Source organism: Nanorana parkeri, unplaced genomic scaffold (assembly GCF_000935625.1).
Source record: "Nanorana parkeri isolate BGI_ZX_2015 unplaced genomic scaffold, ASM93562v1 scaffold296, whole genome shotgun sequence".
Lineage (NCBI taxonomy): Eukaryota > Metazoa > Chordata > Amphibia > Anura > Dicroglossidae > Nanorana > Nanorana parkeri.
Genome location: NW_017306564.1, coordinates 974,392 through 996,285, shown reverse-complemented (window position 1 = coordinate 996,285; position 21,894 = coordinate 974,392). Strand labels below are relative to the sequence as shown.

The 21,894-nt window shown below is 41.8% G+C and overlaps 1 protein-coding gene across 1 annotated transcript in view; it reads right to left on the bottom strand.

The window, feature by feature from the left end:
* The window catches only part of LYST (lysosomal trafficking regulator), a 214,811-nt gene that overhangs the window by 39,420 nt on the left and 153,497 nt on the right, over positions 1 to 21,894 (bottom strand). The window contains exons 32-37 of the mRNA XM_018557714.1: positions 20,157 to 20,345; positions 16,929 to 17,074; positions 15,933 to 16,029; positions 12,439 to 12,500; positions 9,020 to 9,075; positions 6,787 to 6,939 (exon numbers count right to left, since the gene is read on the bottom strand). Of these exons, the coding sequence (XP_018413216.1) occupies positions 6,787 to 6,939; positions 9,020 to 9,075; positions 12,439 to 12,500; positions 15,933 to 16,029; positions 16,929 to 17,074; positions 20,157 to 20,345 (703 nt within the window). The remainder of the gene's footprint in view (positions 1 to 6,786; positions 6,940 to 9,019; positions 9,076 to 12,438; positions 12,501 to 15,932; positions 16,030 to 16,928; positions 17,075 to 20,156; positions 20,346 to 21,894) is intronic.

Below are 21,894 nucleotides of genomic sequence, written 5' to 3'. Positions count from 1 at the left end.
AAACACCTGAAAAAAATCAAAGCCAATTATAATGCAGCTTTGATATGCAAAAAATGTATTAGCAAAAAGGTAAAACATACCAGAGATCTGTATAGAATAGTCAACAACTACAAATAAATGTTTATTATGTCTAAGAACTCCTAATACAGTGTTTATGTACTGTATATGATAGCACAGTAGTACAGTATACATGGCAATTACAAAAAGCCTAAGAATGCTGAAAACATAAGGGAGCATTGATGACGGCAAATAAACAGACTTTAGTGAAGAAAAATTACATTTGTTTTAAGTACTAGATTAAAGTAGTATTAAACTCTCAAACTTACTTCAAAAATAAATCCAGATCAAGCAAATATACATTGCCCAGCAAGATGTTGTTTTAAAGTTGTGCTCAAGCACTTAGTTATTTTTCCAAACAACTAGCTCCAACACTCTCAGCCTAATGGATCAATATTATTATCTTGATTAACTTTAACACTATATGGACTTTTTTTAATTTTATTTCACTATTGAATTCATGGGATTTGTCTTTTTGATACATTTTACGAATTTTATTTCACCGATATATTGATTGTGCGCTATACAAGATTTAACGTCATTTTAGTTGTCACTTTCCTCCGCTGATTAGTCGGTGGTAAGAGTAGATATACACATAGGGGGTAGCTAGGGCCAATAGATGGTCTAGGCCTTATTGTAAAAATTTCAGGATTCCTCCCACAACATATGGTCTAGGATTACATTTTCTTTCCATACACCAAGTGAACTGTACCTTCCATGTGTCACAGTATATCTTGCTGGAACTGGACTCTCATGCAAAAGTGAAGAGTTGTTCAACTCTTGTACAGAAGAATTCAAGTCTGGGCGTGGAGTTCTATGTTTTTGGGGGTTTTTTTGGTGGAAGAAAACAAACTTTCGTTTGAGTTGTTATCAAAGATCAATGCCAGACACTCGAAGCCAGGAGTCAGCTCTAACAGACTTCTAAAGGTTCACCAAACCTTTTAAAGTTCTGAATCGTCTGCTCCACATTGTTGGTCGGGCTCTGCTGACTGTTCTCCTAAAAGGAGGTTGTCCAGATATCCCACAATGGGGATGCACTGGGGGCACAGCAAGGCAAGCTCAGGGGCTAGAACCTTGGTGAATACACAGGGTGAAGACAGACCGAATGACAGGGACACGAATTGGTGGTGTTGTGGACCACAGGTATGTGAAGAAATCCCCAATGCACTGGAAACAAAAGCACATGTTTGCACGCTTCCTTGATCACCCCAGGAGGCCACATAGGCTTCCTGATAGGAGACTATGACAGACCTGGTGGATTCCATATGAATTTTGTGGGACTGAATGTGGACATTCAGGGTCTTAAGTTCCAATATAGGGTGTACGCCTCCTTTTGGTCTGGGAATTGTGAAAAGGTTGGAATAAAAACCTCTTGTACCAAAGCATATGATATGCGGTTTGTCCAAATGCCCTCAAAGGCTAACAGACGTTAGCCATTTTGGAAAGAGGGGGCTATCTTTCATGCTTAGGTTTTGCCTCAGGTTGAAAACTGGGAGTAAAGAAAGGAACTGTTTTTCATCTCAAAAGAGCAATGGTTCATCTCAACTTGAGGCCTAGGCTTCTTTTGCTGGGATAGAGGATTACACTCATCTCCAGTACTTTCTCTGATGACGGTGTCCAATTGAGCTCTAACGAGATGTTTACCCTGAAAGGGCATTTACAGCAAATGCTTTTTACATGCCTGCTCCACAGACCAACATTGCAACTTCCTTGTAGTTCTTGTTGGCCCCTGTAGATATGTCTGCAAGTGTGCCAACTGGCTCATGCGTAATATGACTGTGTCCACGCCTTTGATGACTTCAAAAGGCCAAGATCAGGTGACACGGTGTCACAACAACGGGAGGGGTTTATAGCCGAGCACGGTTGGCACAAGAACTCCAACTTGCTTGAAGAGGACAACAGACGGCTTCTTTTGGCAAGTAGATATTGATACTTGACCTTTTGTGGGACACTATGTATTAGTGTATGTATTATGTATATAAACTTTTGGATTTGGCAGCACTAATCATTAAGGGACATTAGCAGATTATTCTAGCTCAGTAGCCCTAATACTTGCAGTAAGGTCTTCTGGTGTTTCCTATGCTGATACTGTTATATATAGGGTGCCAAATGGCTTTTAGAAGCTATAGGCTGAATGCGATTAGCTATGTTAACACTATGGATATCCCATTTATTCAAAATATAGCCCATTAACTGCAGGTTCATAAACTGAAGTTTTAATAGCCTCCTAATTGTCAGTTCCATGATAGCCCCACTATATGTTTTTTGCACTAAACTTGCTAATATTAGGTTCAGAATGAAATTGGCTTTGTTCCCATTTATTGCAGATGATGTTATTTTCCTTGTAGTGGTTGCTTCTTGCTGTGTCGGACCATGTAAGCATACATACGAATTTGGGAAACTCTTATATTTTTTTTGGCTCAAAAAAACACAATAGGTCTTATTTTCAGGGTAGGTCTTATTTTTTTTTTATGTAAATCCAAACAATCCAAAGTTAATGCAAATCCAAATTAAATAATCCAAAATGGCAAAGTTAAGAATAGGGGGATCTGGGCAATCAGGGGTGCCGTTCCCTTCCAAGAGCAATTTGGTAACCAGATGACCCCTCTGTTAGGCAGTAAATCTCCTGGATGAGGGGTGCCACTGGTGCAGGCGTTTTCCTATGCAGAATAAACGTCTGTGTTTCTCTCTCCTGTAGGATGGGGTCTCATGCTGGATCAGTCTAAGTGAGTGTAAGGCTTTGGTTCCGGCGATTCTCCCCTTCTGCGCATGCGTCCGTGTGTCATGGTTGCCATGGCCGCGTCGGAAAGCCACGCCGGGGGAGTGGCGTCTGCGGCGTCATGGTCTCCATGACAGCGGCGGGACGCTATTCGGCGTGTATTGCGGCGCCTCGTATGGGCACCGCGGTTTCACCAGCTATGATTAGGATGGGGGGCGGAGACTAGGGAGGCCAGATAAGGATTTAAAGCTGGTTTCCTGTCTCTCCTTCCTCCCCTTCTCCTGACTTCTCTTTTTTGGCAGCAGTGTAAGCAGCTACAAGGTGAGTGGCAGTGCATGTTGCTTAAGATGGGTTGCATGTATTTTCTCCTCTTTTTCTTAAGGCTTCGGTCTATTATTTATTTTTTGTTTTTGTATTTAGTGTTAGGATTCAGCAGATCCGGCGGATCTTTTAAAAAGAGTGCGCTTTGCTGGCATACAATATATTGATGTGTTTGTATTTCCAGGAGTAAAAGCCCTGCCCACAAGAAATCCAAGAGGAAAAGGGATAGAAGGCGGTCTTCATCATCAGACTCTACTCAGGATGTAGCGACTAGCGGCCACCGATACCATCGACATAGGGACTTACCTTCACTGCAGAGGTCCCCGGAACGGCAAAGTCTACCCGCCTCTTGCTGGGCATGATCGGCACAGGCAATGCCAGGACTCATCCCTGGCCAGGGTATTCCTTCCGGTCCGACGCAGATGCGAAATAGTCTCCCGTGCTCGGAAAGCCATCACTGTTCCGTCTCTGTCTGCAAGGGACTGCATGATGCTTTTGGGAATGTTGACATCATGCATCCCAACGGTCACTTGGGCACGCTGGCACATGCGCAGCCTTCAAATCTGTTTCCTTCATCAATGGAATCATATGGGATTGAGCCCGCGGATTGTCCTTCCTCAGACTGTGCGGAGGGACTTGTTGTGGTGGACGAGTGCTCAATCCCTTTTGGGGTGTGTGTCTCTGGATCCGCAGATTTGGATCATGCTTACTACCGATGCCAAGGATGTTTAGCCCACTGCCTCGGACATCGGGTTCAAACACGCTGGAAGGGCTCCGTGATACAGCATTCCAATTGGTTGGAATTAAAAGCGGTATCCCTGGCCTTGCAGGCCTTTTAAGAATTGATCGAGGGCAGACAGGTCAGACTCCTCATGGACAACAAGGTGTCCTATGTTCACAGGCAAGGAGGGACCAGGAGTCTTTCCCTGTTGGCTCTATCGCAGGAGATTTTTCTTTGGGCAGAGAGGCACTTACTAGCCCTTACAGCAGCCTACCTCCAGGGGCCAGAGAACAGATTGGTGGACCATCTGAGCAGGAATTTCCTGGGCAACTGCGAATGGGAGCTGAATTCCATGTATCTGAAGCCAGTTTTCAGGAGGTGGGGAACCCCAATCATCGACCTCATGGCTACCAGGAGGAACACGAAGTTTCCACTATTCTTTTCAAGAGACAGATGTCACAGGGCGCTACGCCAGGATGCATTCTCGGTAACATGGGACTTCCCGATGGCATACGTATTTCCCCCTTAGCCCTCAGGGTCCTGCAGGAGATCCAGTTAGAGAGGGTTCAGGTGATTGCAGTCTTCAAGGTTCAGGTGATTGCAGTCCTCCCATTTTGGCCAACGAGGCCATGGTTCCTGCTACTGCAACAGATGGCATCTTTCCCCCCATGGTTCCTCCCGGTCAGGAGGGATCTTCTTCTCCAGGGACAGTGTCATGATACCATGCTTCGTTCTAGGGGACCTGCGACACACGCTACTTATTCAAGAGTATGGAACAAGTTTCTAATGTTCGCAAGTGGAAGAGGCTTCTCTCCGATGACAGCTGGTATTCCGGAGATTCTGGAGTTCCTGCAATCGGTCTTAGATGCCGGTTTGGCATACAACTCTCTGCGGGTTCAAATTTCGGCCTTATCCGCATTTACGGGAGTTAAATGGGCGGACGACGCCTTGCTTAGGACGTTCATGAGAGCAGCACTCAGAATGCGGCCTCCAAGGAAATCCTTATATCCATCATGGGACCTGGATCTGGTCCTTCAGGTCCTGTCGCACCCTCCGTACCATCCTTTGGACCAGTGCACATTATGGTCCCTGACTCTGAAGCTGGTATTCCTAACGGCTATGACTTCGGCAAAGAGAGTTTCAGAGTTAGCGGCACTTTCGCATACAGAACCTTTTTGTGTGGTTCTAGAGAACCAGGTTTTTCTAAGGCCATCGCCAGAGTTCAGGCCCAAGGTATCTTCGGCATTTCATGCGGATTGGGAGGTGGTCTTGCCCGGAGGCCAAGCCTCACAAGCAGACCCGAGTCAAGAACTCACTCTGGCATTAGACCTGTTCATCTTATTCGGGGAATACCCAAGGAGGACGCTGCCTTTTAGGCGAACGGATCGGTTGTTTGTTCTTCCGAAAGGGCCGAAAAAAGGAATGGCTGCTACGCCTCGAATTTTGGCGTCCTGGATCCAAGCAGCAATTAAAGCAGCCTACTTGAAACAGGGTCTTGCTCTTCCTGTGGAAGTGCAGGCACACTCGACAAGGGGGATGGCCACTTCTTGGGCCGCTTACACCAAAGTGTCGATTGAGGATATATGCAAGACGGCGAGGTGGAGTTCATGGAACACGTTTGTCCGTCACTACCACATGGATATCGCAGCGGCTAGATTGGCTCGCTTTGGGTCTGCGGTTCTGTCTTCAGCAATTTCCTAATAAATGTGGGGTCTTATTTTCTTTTCCTTCCATCCTCATGTCAGCATACATACCCACCCTTAGTTGCGGGCCTGTCGCTCGTCTTGTCAGGGAACGTGTATCTAAGGGGGGGGGGACTGGCCTTTATTCTCTTTTGGAAGGTGGTCCTGTGGGGTCAGAGGGGCGGAGCTGACCCATCAGTATGCGGACATGAGGATGAGCCAGGAAAAGAAAATTAAGGTAAGTAGGATAACAATTTTCTGTAATTTATATATATATATTAATATATTAATATTCACAACTAGCAGATAACAATATGCTTTCAAAGTCAGAAGATGGTCGTCGGTCTTAACAAAAATGAGACACGGCATGTGAGAGCTGCAGGCAGATGACAGATCCTGTATAGCTGCACATTATGCCTGGGTTAACACGTTTCTGGGGCATGCCCCCTTCCTCGGGACCTCAGGTTCCGAGGAAGGGTGCATGGACCCAGAAATACGTTAACCCAGGCATACTGTGCAGTTATACATCATCTGTCTGCAGCGCTCAAATGCAGTGTCTCGTTTTTGTCAAGACTGACGATCATCTTCGGACTTTGAAGGCGTATCGTTATCTGCTCTTTGGAGTATTATTCTATCTTTTGCTATTGCTCAATAAAAATCAGCTACACTACGGAAGGCGCCCCCTGTTTTTGTTTATGTTTCATAAGATACTACAGTCTCCCTGACTGATAAGGGGCAGCCACCTGTAGAAGTCCAGTGTGCATACATTTTGAGTGGGGTGGCAGTCTCTGGCGCTATTGGCTTTTATTTCCGGGTCGGGCCACATGCCTAGAGAGAATGTGCATGACCTGGATAAGGATACTAGCTGGGAACATGTTGGTCCTTGGGAAAAAAATAACATTGGTTGCAAGAAATGGATAAGCAATTACAAAAGCTGTTGCTATTTAAACCAACTAGTCTAAAATTATCAGTAGTGACTTCAGTGGCATTTAGGAGTAAATTTTAACCCTGCAAAACTATTTTGTGAATTTTCAAATCATAAATGCAGAAGTGGTTGACATGTACTATATCAACCAAAGTTTAAACAATTATCTCAGTGAATAACTACTCCATTACAACTGCTATGTTATGCTTCTGGGAACTAGTTGTACGGTTTTGCCGTTTGTTTTTTATCACTTGCAGCATACATATGGGTTTATCCAAGACAGAACACCCAATTAGTATAGGAAACTGTTTTGCCAATAATCGTAAAAGTTTAAAATGCCACACATAATAATTAAACATACTTTGGTATTGTCAAAAGCCAACAACAAGGTTCTTCCATTTGTTAAAAAAATCTCTACAGCATTGTCTCGAAGCTGCCACCAGCGCTTATGAACTTCTTTAATTTCTTCATATGTCCAGGAAAATGAAGCAGGTTCTGATTCACCAAGCAGGGACTAAAAAAAAGAAAAAAAGAAAAAAAATAGAATGGCCTTCGGTAAACAAGAAGCCCCTAAAATACATAACATTTTATCTAATGTTGGGGAAAAAGTACCATAAAATGAGCAAACCTGTTTAAATGATTTGCTTAAATCCCTCCAAATACTCACCTTGATGTGAGTGAAGAAAATCCTTGGCACTCCAGGTATGGAGGAGCATGCAACTCTCTGCATATTGCAGCACTGGGTCAATCTCCAGCCACCAAGACTGCCCATAGCCCTGTGTAAGCCTACCTTATTGCTTTTCCTGTCATGTATATTCCATTCACTTCAGGTGCTTGTTTGTAAGTTGCTCCAGAAAAGTCCCAGCAACCAGTTAACTCAGTAGATCCCTATGCGCATTGTGACCGGTAGTCCCAATGACCCTTGCAGTCAGGCTGTGTTGACATAATGGACCCCATGCCTGCATACTGCCCTTGCCCTCTCAGCTCCGCCTCTTCCTGCTCAGCTATGCCTATCCCTGCCCCTCTATGCCTCACTCTTCAGAGACGTAAAATTCAAAATTAAGGAAGTGTAGTTCATTGAAATCATTAAAGTGAAAAAAAGTAAATCCTTTTGCAGTTTACAATCTGGAGCAAGATTGGTTCTCTTCTGTGTATGGGCTAATCACAGTTTATTGCTCAACATCAGGAGACAATCTGCACATGCACCAATGCACAGGACAAGCGTCATTTCCATTCAGCTGTGTGTGCATGCACACTTGCCCAGGCTCATTCACATGAGCATGCTAATTCACACAAGCAAGCTAATACACGAGGATATATTGCACAGATACCTGGGTGTACTGGCACATGGACAGGCATGTCTAATTCCAGGCTGACACCAGACACCCTATTAAAGGAACAGTGCTGAGCTAGGAAGTTGCTGTATGGTCTTCAGCTATTACCCTGCGTCTTGAATACTGAACCTATTCTTGATCTGCTTTTCCACTGCTGACTTGGCCTTGTCTTTCGTCTGCCTTCCTCTCATTGACTTCAGCTAGTCAATCCTGACAATGACTTGTCTCTGTTATTTCCTGGTGGGACTTTGGCTTATTCTTGACAACGGCTTGTCTCAGGCTTTTCCGGTGTGACCCCCTGTTAGTTTCAGACTCCAGCTTTGCTGAAGTTTTGGTGTGATCTCGGCCTGCCTCCTTACCATAACTTTGCCTACTACCCTGCCTGCTATCTGTGTCCTTGGCTACCAACCACTGCCTGTTTGGACCATGGTTCCATCCTGCAATGCATTCCAGTGTCATGGTCAGATTCCTTCCAGTCTGCTTCTCCCAGGGACACATCCTGTCAGTCTGCATAATCACTTCACAGCCAAGCTGGTCCCCATAAGTGAGCTTCTAAGAACTGGACACCTGACACCCGTGGCACTCTGTGCCCTCTCATTCCCTGTGCTCAACTCCAGGGGTGTCTGGACCAGAGGCGTAAGGTAAGACCTCGTCATCTCAGCCTCCAACCAGGTACATGATGTGAAATGGGTTCACTAATCTCAGTTACTAACATGTAAAAGTGTAGAAAAGAAATGACTAATGCTTCTGCCTAGTAATAACAGGGAATTGCTTTGCTCCTCTGTCTCTGCTAATACACCTGCCCACAGCACCTTCTTCACTTCCAAGAGCCAGCCTCGGACAGGCAGCCAGCCTTGAACTTTAGACAGGCAGCTCTTGGTCACTTTGTCACTTAGGAAATGACATGGGGTGCCCAGCAAATTCATCCTCTTATCCGTTGAAGCTGATGTCACAGGACAGAAAAGGAGATATATCACTTTGCAGGAAAAGAGTAAGTAAAAAGCCGTATAGTGTATGAAGGTGATTAAAGTGGTATCCATTCAAAAATTTACGACAACTTTATTTGCCAAAATCCAGAAAATATTGAATTTACATTGTCAGGTAATGTAGCTACTGTAACTTACCCACACCATCAATAATACCATCTGGATTGGATAAAATAAGCAGTTTATAGGAGGATTATCTTTCCAAAAGGGATCACATAATATAAGAAAAGAGCTGAATAATGTACTTGTTTACAAACTGATGAAATTTACTTACATTAGATTCTACCATGTCAGGTGCAGAGTCTTCTACAAAATACATTCCAGACTTCCCTACACAGAAAAATAATTTCGTTTTAGATACATTTATGAAGCATGCATATTACTGCTACAAAAAGAAGTACTGTCAGCGCTTGAGTCATAGAAGGATATAAGCAAGCTGTAGAGAAACTCTATTCAAAATTCTTTTAAATCTTCCCTTTGTAGTCAACACTGATATCCACGGCGAACTCTAAGGAACAAATAGAAAGCGCACCACCATCACATCAAACTTTATTGAATAGTAATATATTACAATCACAAATATACTTCACATATCAACATATCACATAAAATCCACACAAGATAAGTCCTGCTCAACTTAACCAGATACAACCGATTTCATTAAGCAGCATACAGTCACTGCTTGGAGTGTGCATCCAAACAAATTTCCAGGGCAAACCGGCTTCTTTAGAGCTTAAAACATCACTGCTCTAGAGGAGATCTGCATGGAGGAATGGGCCAACATACCAGCAACAGTGTGTGCCAACCTTGTGAAGACGTATAGGACACGTTTGACCTCTGTCATTGCCATCAAAAGGATATATAACAAAGTATTGAGATGACCCTATGATATTGACCAAATACTTATTTTCCACCATAATTTGCAAATAAATTTGTTCCAAATCAGCCAATGTGATTTGTCTGGATTTGTTTTCTCATTTTGTCTCTCATAGTTGAGGTCTACCTATGATGCCAATTACAGGCCTCTCTCATCTTTTTAAGTGGGAGAACTTGCACAATTGGTGGCTGACTAAATACTTTTTTGCCCAACTGTATATTATATATACACATACATACATACATACACATACAGATATATCCTTCCATGGTTCATAAAACAGAATAGCCACACTTTACCTTATAAACAAATAAGAACCAATGAGTAGCACTGTGATTTTAGCAGTCCACAGTAGCCACATTTTCCCAAATAACGCATACCTCTACATAGGCTTCATATTTACCATTAATTATAGCGATGGCAATGATACCAACCTCTAGATGGTTACCACATATACATATAGGGGTGTCACCCAGAGATGACTGCTAATAAAGAGGAAGAAGTGTGCTAATTATTTAGCTTTAAGGAAGAGGGCTCGCCCTTAAAAGTTGTCATTTAGGACGCATACTCCAAGCAGCAACTATATGGTGCTTAATGGAATCAATGATTGACGATCTCCTATACCCAGTTGGTTAAGCCGACTCACCCTGGATGATTTGTATGTGATATTGTGAAGTACCTTTGTGATTATATTACTATCCAACAAATTTGGTTTGAAGAGATAACAGAATGTCAATGCACTTTCTATTTTTTCCTTAATATCACTGGTACAGTTGTGTTCCCCCTTTTAGTGGATTAAAAAAAACACATTCTGTCGGTAATAGCGTGCATACTTCAGGCAGATGACAGTATTAGAGTTATAAGATCATTTATTTTATAATACCATTTATTTTCTGATATAAAGTTAATTCCTCTCGTTTTTCAATCATCAGTACATAAGGATTTAGCAAGGATATCTGTATGTATTTCCACTGCTACACTACTATAACTTAACCAGTTGCCGTCCGCCCGTAGTAGAAAAACGGACGGACGGCACTGTCGCATTCGCGGGTTGCCGTCGCTAGACGGCATTTTTTTTCTGCTCGCGCGCGCCCCCTAGCGGGCACGCGCGGGCAGAAAAGACCCCTCCAATGCGAACACCCGGTACCGGGTGTTTCACATATAGGCGATCAGCGGGTCCATAGCCCGCCGATCGCCTATATGTGCTCGTTTGCGTAGTAGAGGTGGCACGGCTTCCACACACCTTACGATAATCGTACGATCGCGTGATTTCCCGCGATTATCGTACGATTATCGTAAGGTGTGTGGGGACCTTTAGGTGGGGCAACTGGTGGCTAGTAACTCTTAAGGCCTGGCTAGTAGCTCAGGGCTTGAAATTTTGAGCCCTGCTCTACACACAATATTTCTAGTCATAGGTACAGAGTTAATTTAATGAACAATAAAAATGGATGATTTTTTATTATGGTGTTCCAGAAATTACATACTAAAGCAGATCTGGGGGCGTCTGCTGATAGATAAAAAAAATTCAGTTTCAGACATAGGTAATGAATTAACATAGCTCACTAGTACATGGGATCATCATAATATGATTAATGCTAATCAATACTTCATATACATTTGATACTAGATATTGAGATACAGAAAATGAAAAGCATGTTTTCTGCAGCACTATTGCTTGATATTATGGTAGTAAACAGAAGTAAAAGGGGAGACATACATTTGGATTTTGCACACAGACTTTCCATATCGTAGCAGAAATTGACTAAATTGGATACTAACATTTGTTCGAAAAGGTTACATTTATTGGGTTTTCAGCAATGAAAGCTTAATATATCATTAAATAATTCTCTTTCGGTAAAAACATTTGAAGCAAAGATGCAGGTATAATTTACAATTAAAATATACAAGCAAAGTACAAGCAGAAGCAGAAACTGGTGGTTGCTGCTTATTTGCAACGCAGTAAACTATTTATCACATACAAAAAATAGTGTACTTAGTGAAAAAGATGCCTATATCACATAGGGCCCTTCAAATATGCGCTTTTTTTTTCACTTGTTAAATTGCACTGCAATTAGGCAGTCCATTCAAATGAATGGACTAACAACACACCAAAATGTCCAAGAAAACTGACATATACCATTTTCGGCAATGCAGCGCACCACAACATGCGGTAGTGCATTACTGTGCTGCAATGCATGTAAATGGAGCTCAGATGCCTTAGTGCATTGGGGTGTCATTCAAAATTAATAGATGTGCAGTGCTACCTATTTGAAAGTCAGAAAAGTTTGTTTTGGCCCTTACATATCAAATACTCATGGGCAAAAACAATCATCAGTGTGCTACAAACCTTAAAGGGCCTTTAATACCCTTGCGGTGTGTGAATGCGTGTGGCAGCACTCTTCAAAGCTGGCTTAGTGCTTTGGGGTGCCATTCAAAATGAAAACCACAATAAAAAGTACTAACTTAAAGTAAAATTCACCTTTAGGGCGCATTTACATCTCCACATGCATTTCAGCTTTGTGGCACCCCAGCGCATTGAGTACGAACGCACTAAGTAAACACATCTGCACACGTGTAGCGCACTAAAAAGCACGGTGGTGCAATGCATTACAAAAAAGGGCCAGGTACATTTTTAAGCATGTTAGGGTGCATTGGCATCTCATTCATTTCATTTGACTGCACGTGTTAATGCACTGCAAAGATTGTAAATGGGACCCTAATGATTTTGACTGTTCAGTTTATCAAGCAGGAATATGTGTTTTGCATGGTCATGGTTTTTATTCTTCAGACTACTAATAGTTAAAATGTTGACTTACCTAACAAGAGCTCCCCAACTGTTTCTCTGGATGGTGCTACATTGATGCATCTTCGATTAACCCTGGAACCCCATACATTAACAAGAATAAACATGTTGGTAAAGCATTACATGAAAGATCACAAAAGAATATGAGGTGTTAGTAACTGCTGAACTGTAAACTAGGATGAATGGAGCCGAGGAACATTGGAAATAAGTGTTTGTTTCCTATGTTTAAGCAAAACAAATGACAAACGCACTCAACAATTTGTCACCAACTATACAGTAAGGTGCACACGAAATGGGCTTCAAACAGTAAACAGTAGAAAGGTATCATGGCACACTCACAAGTCAGCATGTAAAAAAACTTGTCTCACCACTAAGGTTAATAACAGAGGTTTGGATACACGTCTTCTGCAGAAAATGTGAAAGCTGCACAGCCGCGCCAAGGCACCTCTTATAGTGCGGTCCTAACTCTAAACTATGAGAGTCTCCATCTTGGAGCACATGGGGGCCTATTTGGGGACTGTTTGAAGCCCATTTCGTGTGAACCTTACTGTATAGTTGGTTGAGAGCGCGGCTGTGCGGCTTTCATTTTCTGCAGAAGACGTGTATCCAAACCTCTGTTATTAACCTTAGTGGTGAGACAAGTTTTTTTACATGCTGACTTGTGAGTGTGCCATGATACCTTTCTACTGTTTCCTATGTTTCTCACCGCCATCTAGAGGCCATAATACAGTATTTTCCTGATATCACATTCAACCTGGTAAGAAAATTTGATATTTGATATATTTTCTATTGTGAATAAAATATGGGTTTATGGAGATTTGCAGGTCATTCCATTCTGTTTTTATGTAGATTTTACACAGCGGCCCAACTTTTTTCGGAATTGGGGTTGTACTAATAACCTCTGTTTTTGCCTCAATTTGCACAGAATGAATGTGCATACAGCTTCCTGGAAGAAATTACTGCAATTTTTTATAAATACACGGATTAGTGTTTCATGGGGATCTAATCGTGCATACCCAATTGTATTGAAATGTGGACATATGAAATTTTTTTTTCAGTTCAGCAAGAGTTCTCAATAACTTCTACATCTTTAAAAAAAAATATTTTAAATATTATTTTATTTTTTTAATTGAATGTTGCATCTAGTTTTTTCACGTAGAACATGCATTTCAGATCTTTTTCAGTCATTGCTATTGTGGGGGGTAAGGGTAATAGCCAGTATTCTATTATTCCTCTTCTGGCTGTTAGTAGACATACGTGTCCATTGCCAGTATTTAATACATTTTACTGTGATGTGTCCAAAACAGCATTGAAAGAACCACTAAAGGTATTTTTCGTATGTGTCAGTGCAATATATTTGATCACGTTTTTCAAAATGTTGTGATAAGTGGCCATTGCAATAAACAATGTGCTAGTGAAGAATTGAGTTTTCTACATTTAGGGAATTTACGGATGATGTTTTTCAACTAGTTGTTTCTGACAGTTGTGTCTCTGCTCTTAACTAGAGATGACCTGCTGTAGCCTCACATGCACTTAAGGAGAAATGACCTACTATGTATAAATACTGGATGGGACAATGAAGGGGGGATAGCCCACAAGTGTGCCGGAACGGGAATGTTCTATTTACTGTAAAAAATATTTGTGTGTTCATTGAGGGACAGAGAAATGCAATAATTATATTACAAATGGGGTATCCAGCTGTCTATAGGAGGTTGGGACACTGGCAAACAAAAATAAATGTTAAAAGTTAGTCCCTGTATAACCCCTCCCCTACCCAGCATGCCTCTGTTTTGAGAGCTAGCACTACATAGGGCCAATAACACAGAGGTGGGACCGGTGTCCATCAAAGAACTCAAAAGAAATTGATTTTACTGTAAGTAAAAAAAAAATCTCTTTTTTGTCGATTGTGGAACACAAGCATTTCAGCATTTTATTACAGCTGGGATGTGAAAAAGCACTCCAACTGACAAGTGGGCAACATCCACTCATTGACCCCTAAAAAAGTTATGATTTTCCCATGTCAGAGGTTTCTGAAGGAACCAACTCCTAAAATGAACTAGATGGGAGAAAACTCCCACAACCAAGGGGAGGACAAAGTTGATGTTCCAGAGCAGAATAAGGGAAACAAAAAAAATAACTGCCAAGGGGAACTACTGACTGAAGGAGCAATAGACCACTGCTAGTGAGACTGGGGAGCCAACTAGCTATCTATCAACATAAAAGGTAGAAAAAACTAAAAGTGAAAGTGAAAAAAAAAATGTAAAAAAACAACAGGCCAACATAAGAAAAAACTATTTACTGGGCCCAGATCCAGTTAAAAAAATTTAATTCCTAAAAGGGAAGCAAACCCTTGGACAACAACATATGTCTGCAAAAATAACCTGCCAGTCAAAAATGCGGGAGAGACGGCCCAAGCCTTGTACTCCTAAACTTAGAAGCAGAGTAAGAGGTTTTATAATGAGGAAAGGACTTTGGAGAAAGGAAAACAATCTTGCAATAAGATTGTAAAGAACTAGGGGTAGGCTCCCTTACCAGGAGCACTGATTGGAAGCAAGAAATAAGGAAAAAAAGGAATTTCCTCAAGAGACTTCAGAGCAGCAGTAGATGAAGGACACCGCTCCTGGTGATCAGGTCCCACAGAGGCCCATTGGGAAGAAAGGGCAGATTTCTGGGCAGTTAAGAGAGCAAAGGATCCACTGGAAGAGGAATCTTCAGTGGGAGTTTAATACAAACTCCCTTGGCCTTTGTTGAATCAAAAGGTACCAGCATAAAACCCAAAGGTCATCTCTAAGGAATAAGTGTTCCACAATGTGGATGCCAGGAAAATCACTAGGGTAAACATAAGACCCACTACTTAGAGTGGGTACATCTGAGGGATGTTGAATGAACAGATCCTTATCAGCAAGAGAACCGGATAAAACTGAATTGTGTGTACTTTGTGGATCAGGAGATCCCTTGGTAGGGAGATAGGACTGATGGTGAGCAAATACAACAAAGGGCTCAAAAGTAACCAAGTATAGGAAACTCCCCTTTGAGGAGGGGTGCAAGTTTAAGAGGGAACCACCTTTTAAGGTATGTTCCTGCCAAGAAAGGTAGCCAAAGACCAAGAGTGTGGATCCTTTGCTGCCTTCCTACCTAGCTAGCTCAAGCAGCGGTGTGTAATTATATTGAATACAACAGAATAAAATAGAAATCAAGAAGACAAATCTCAAGAAAACGAAGGCATTCTGGGTAGAGGAGGAGTTATACAAGGGCTAGACTGCAACTATTTTTTATTTGCCAGTGTCTCATCCTCCTGTTGGCAGCAGTATGGGTTATACCGGGTTGGCTGTATTAGAATTCCTCAATTCCTGTGTTCTTCAATGACAATAAAGAAAAACAACCCTTCACTTTGACCACCTGCTCCATACCATACGCCCAGGCTCTTAAACATAGTTTGTTAATAAAAGAGATGGCAAAAGAAAGTAGTTGGTGATTAAATCGCACATATCAGTATATCATAGTTACCTTATTAATTCGCTTGCAGCTTTCTCTTTTACAGTGGAAGATAATGAGGAATGTGTTTTTTCTTCAAAAATGTAAGATAAAGGAGGCTTAACAATTTCTGTGAAATGAAAGCAAAAAAAGCAAAATCAGACACAGATTTATGACTAACAGCATGTCTAAGAAAAAAAAATATTGTATTTTATTTTTTTTTCATGAAGAAAGGAGGTGGTAAAAAAAAAGATTATACCTAGAATTATGATTCCACTGTATCGCTGAAACATCAGATTATTCCAGGATGAGTTTTTGTATGTTTATTTAGCACAACTGAGCTGCACTCATTGTGAAAGTTATAGTACATGACATTTCTAGCTTTAAAGTGGACCTTTACTCCACAAACACATTTTGTGTCTGTGCAAGCCTCCACTCCCCCGCAAGGTAAACCGGCAATCTTTTTGTACCTTTTAATTTTTGCTTCAGCACACCTACTACCCTTCATTCTGCATGCGAGCATGTTAATTCCAACTCACCCAGACAAAAAGGTAAGGTAACACACACACGTTTATTTTTAATAATGTTTTTTGGAACTAGTGTCCACTAGTAGGCCAAAGAGAAAGAAGGGCCCCAGGACACATGTATGGAATTTATAAAACTGCAGTCTAAAAATTGTTGGCACACTCATTACTCTATGCAGCTATACATCACAGTAGGAACAGGTGGTTCACAAAAGCATATGCATTGCTCTACAGTTCTTTGGACAAGAAGAAAAATACCTATATACAAAACATACAATGAGGGGAATTTATCAAAACAGGAGCAGACAAAATCTCTTCTCTTTTCAGTTTGTTCAGTTAAGCCTTGAAAATTAAAGATACTGATTGACTGATTCTGTCTGCTCCAGTTTTGATAAATACTCCTTATTGTTTGTTTTATATATCTCGGTAGAGATGCACATTAAGGGGCAGTGATTTAGAGTAAACAGCACATGCACATTTAAATTCATCGTGAAAATAAACTTACCTTCTTTCTTTTGCCGGTCCTTGAGAATGTATTTGTTGGGAATGGTTAAGTAGCATCTTTGTAAACGTCGTCTCTCTCTGTTTGGACCCTCAGTGGGATCAAGCTGATAAGAGGTAGGGTATGATTCTGGGTCAAACCAAACCGCCCTTAATAAATTTAGGAAAAAAACAAAAAAAGATATCATACAATTTATCAATTTGGAACCAAAATTAGTACTGTGTAATTTAAAGATGAACTGTGGGATAGTGTAAAAATCTCCGCAATACTTCTTTACCTTTGATGCAATAAAAACGAGCATGGTTTTTATTCAACATATGCTTAGATAAGCTCAAATTTTTAGTGTATCCCATGCCACAGCTTGAAACAACAAATTCTAATTACTCAATCGGCATGCAAGTTTGGGAACATTTGTGGCGAATCAAAAGGCTGTGCCTTCTGACTCCACCCAGATCACCTGTCAATCAAAAGACTTAGGGCAAGAGGGCGGTTCAGACCAGAAGTCTGAGACACCCTGGGTCTGCCCACTACAGTGAGCGGTGATATAATTACTCACTGTTCAATGGGACTACACAGGGCATTGTACAAGACTGGTGGCTGGGGATATAGTGGCTAAAAGGAAATATAGATGATTAAAGCCCTGATTCTGGGATTACTCATGCTTTGGTTAACTGTGTAAAAAAAACAAAAAAGGATATTGCCCAAAGGTAAGAAATTAACTTTGAAAATATTACGCAACAGTTCTGCCCGGAGTGCAGCTTTAATCCTCACTTAGTGGATACTATGAATCTTTTTTTATAGCTTTAAAACAGCTGTATGAGGTTTGGAACAAATGGCACCATCATACTAGGCTGTATTTGTACTATATACCAGCGGTTCTGGATATGCAGCGATGTGATGGAATGATACATGTGAATACCCTCCGTTTTAAAAAGGCTTTACTGTGCTACACACTGATTAGAGTGAGGGTTTTTTGATTGCTTTAATCCCAACTCGCCATAACCTGTATGGTTATACCAACCATAGAAAGTAATGAAAAAGAGTACCCATTTGGTTTATTAGTAGGAACTTCTTTTCTAGAGAATTCTAGCCAATATCAGCAGTTTCAGGATAGTAAGATTTTTTAAGGGACTGTGCTGGGTTTTAGGGCTAGTTCACACCAGAAGTGCGCGCGTCTGCACAGCTGGAGTGTGATGTGATTTGCCGTGATTTTATGCTAGGTTTTTTTGCTTAAAATTGGATTTCAGGTGCGTTTCAGTGCGTTTGCATGCACTTTTTTAATGCGTTTTGATGCTTTCCGATCCAGCTAAAGCAGTGCAAACAGTATTTTTTTCTAACTGCATCAGAACGGACTGCACTGGTGTTTACAGAGCACCAGAAATCCCTACTCTCTTCTATCTAGGAGAAGGTACATTTATTTCTGTGCACGCAGAGGTCTCCTTCTCTTCTACACCCGCAAATTGCTTTTTGTCATGTCAACCAATGTACACACTTTGCACAGTATTACAGATTTATACAAAAAGGTGTTTAATACACAAAATTCTAAAGTATTCTAAACTAACATGTCTTGTGTTTATGACAAAAATAAAAAGCTAAGGGGAAGCAAAGAAAGATAAAATGGCAAGCAGTTTAATAAATTTAACCCCAGGAATTCACTATAAGTCTAACAGTGGGTGGCCCTGCTGGCTTAACAAAGTTGATTACTCAGTCGACTTTTGTTGAAGGAGCTGGGCCTAAAATTGTCGTCCACACAGTGACTGCTGGCTGTCAGAATACAAAGCCCAGCAGGGAGGGGGAAGGGAGGCTGTTTAGCATAGATGAAGGATTCTGTTACATTTCTTTCGTTCAGCCCGCAGGCTGGATTACAAAATCTATTAGAGTATGGTCAGCATTACTTACAAGGGAGGCACATGTGGGAGGAGTCACACAATCAGCAATTCTAACCAGCAGAGGGACTTAATTGAAAACAATTCCCAGGTCTGCTGGTTAGCAGGAAATGTGTTTTCTGTACTTGCACTAAAAGATCCTGACTTCATTTTTCAGAGATCTTCTGGGTCCAAGAAAAAAAGTTCATGGACATTTTAGGCAAGAGTTTATAACCTTGTACATTTTTAAACAGAAATACACCATTACTATACTTGGGATTGTGGAGGGCAAGGTAAAATTATTTTTTTATTGGGGCGACATTAGTTACTGCACTTTGCTCTTAAGCTCTCCACAAACAGACAGTGGCAAACCAAGCATGCAAAACCCATCCATTGAACAATCTTCCTACGAACATGCAAGCTTCCATCTGGAAGTAAGCTTTCACACAGTAATAGTATTGAGAAGAATCTATGACACAGGTTTTTCAAGCATGCAGGGAACTCTGGGGAAGCAACTCCCTGGGCCTCTTCCTGACAAAATTGTTGGTTTCTTAAGAAAATTTGTTGAAGAATTTCTCTTTATCAAATTGCACATTCAACAGCTAGGGAAGATAGAGAGGTAAATATTTACCTTATTCTGTGCAGGTAAAGCTTCACCTGGAATTTTAATTTGTACTCCAGAGTTGCTTTAAGCATCTGTTTAAAGCAAACTGACCACACTGTAAATGCAGTTAATGCTACGTGCAAACGCGTGCAACTTTCAGCGGGCAAATATGTATGAGTTTTAATTGCACCTTAGTTTCAAATACTGTACTTGTTAGATTTATTGCCTTACCTACCAGCCATCTTAAAATCGGCCACAAGATGGTGACAAAAGAAAATCTCTCAATTTACAGTGATCATAACACTATCTTTCCTTAAAAAAAGTTCTCATCAACCTTTAGCCCAAGAAGAAGGTAACAATGCATTATGGGAACCGAGGACAGGAGAATCTAGTGCCATCCTGAGCACATTTGGAGTAAATTTGCAGATTTCCCATACAGCAGCATCGCTGGTAGGGACGGACTTGTTTATCTTTATATTTGTGAGTTATCACTCTGTTTAAAACATACAATCAGCATATGGACATGTAATGTTCTTTTGCACCAGTTTCACCCACCCTGTATTGTTAATAAAGATTCAAGATTTCATTCAGTCTGGCTTATTGCAGAATAGGAAGGTTTAGCTGCATATCGAGCTATACCCAGGCCACAGGGTAACGTGAAGCAGGGACAGAACAGTACTAATATTCAAGAGTCAGTTTTATGACCACTAAAATTAGAAAAAAAAGTCTTCAGCATGAAATTGCACATGATTAAGTACTAACCTGTCATGAGTTAGCTGCTGAACAAGTTCCTGCCAATGTCGGCTTGCACTCAAATCCATTTTGTACATATTGCGAATATGCTGTATAACATTCTTTCGTTCCATTCCTTGTGATAAAGACACACTTTGTGTTACATCACCAGCAATTTTGGAAATGTCCTTCAGTTTTGTTTCCAGTCGTTGAAAAAGCCTGTCAAAATCAAAGATAATGGAAGCTTTCAAAACCATGATACTCTTCTTTAATCAGATCTTATCAAAGCCAAAATAATGTGATGCCTTTTAACCCCTCAGCGACCAGTGACGTACATAGTACGTCACTGGCAGCGGGCCCGTTTAAACAGACTCCCGGTGGCTTTAGCCACTGGGACTTTCTACATTTGTAGAGCCGGCTGCCGGCTTTACAATAGAAGCAATTCTGGTGGCTCAGCTGCCGCCAGGTCGCTTCTACCTGCTGGTAAAGTGTGTGCGTGTCCCCTCGACACCCCCGCAGTGTTTCCCAGGCTCCGCCGCCACCCTTCCTGCGGGCCTGGCATCTCAGGTGTTGGCAGGAAGCGCCTCCCCGTTGAGTGCAACGCGTATTGCATTATTTCCAGTCCCTGAGCTTTAATTGCTCGGCTCTGGAATCCGAGCAATAAGCTATTGAAGTGCGATCTGCACTTCAATAGCTTATTTAAAGTGGAAAGGTGACACTAGGGGTATTTTGGACCCCCAGTATCTTCTTAAAGAGTACCTGTCACCACCAATATGCTATCACATGGGGTTGTAAGCCCCCCCATGGGATAGCAATTAAAGTACAAAAGAGTTTAAAAAAAATATGAAATAAAGTAAATGTAAAAATAATAAAAAAAAATGTTTAACAATTCGCTCGTGTGCACGCACGTATTCACATAAACACGTGTTGGGTGCACCTACGTACAACAACGCCGATAGCGCTACACATGTTGGGTCTCGTTGCACACATCAGAGAGAGTAATAATTCTAAGGCCAATATTTACATTATATTGTGCTTTAGGGCACTAAAGTTAACTTAGAGAACTATGGGGTTAAGTCTTTTCCCCATAGTTCTCCTTAGGGTAACGGGAGGACACAAACTAGCGTCCTCCCGTCACCCTAGGCTCATTATACCGCGAGCTGTAGCTCGCGGTATACTGAGACGCCGCAGCTGAAGCGGATCACGACAATTGTGCCGGGATCCGCCCAGCTGCGTGACTGACAGCTGGCTCTGCCTATCTAGAGTCAGAGCCAGCTGTCCCCGCCCCCTCCTCCGTCCGATCCACCAGTCAGCGCTGGCGGATCGGAGCGGGGAGGGGGGAATCCAGGGGGATTGAGAGGTGAGCGAACGATGGTATGTGTTCGCTCACCTCCCGATCTACTGAGCCGACCTGTGACAGTCTCATTGTCACAGGTCGGCTAGAACTATGAGGTGAGTGAAAAGCACTCACCTCATAGTTCTCCTTTAAGTGCATTTTTACAAAAATTTTGGGTTTGATGGAGTTGTGCTAATATCGTGCAACATAAAAATTTGCAACTGCTGCTTTTAAATTCTACAGCATCTTGGCTTTCAGAAATTGTATACTGTTTGGGGGGAAGCTGCCAATACCTAGCTAGTGACAGCCCAGGTTGGAAAAAAATCACCAATATGCTGCAAACGTTTGCTGTGTCAGAGCAGGCAAGGATGAGATGGGATAGTGGCATCTGGCAGAGTGGAGAGAGACAGGGGGTTGGAACTGGCAAAGTAG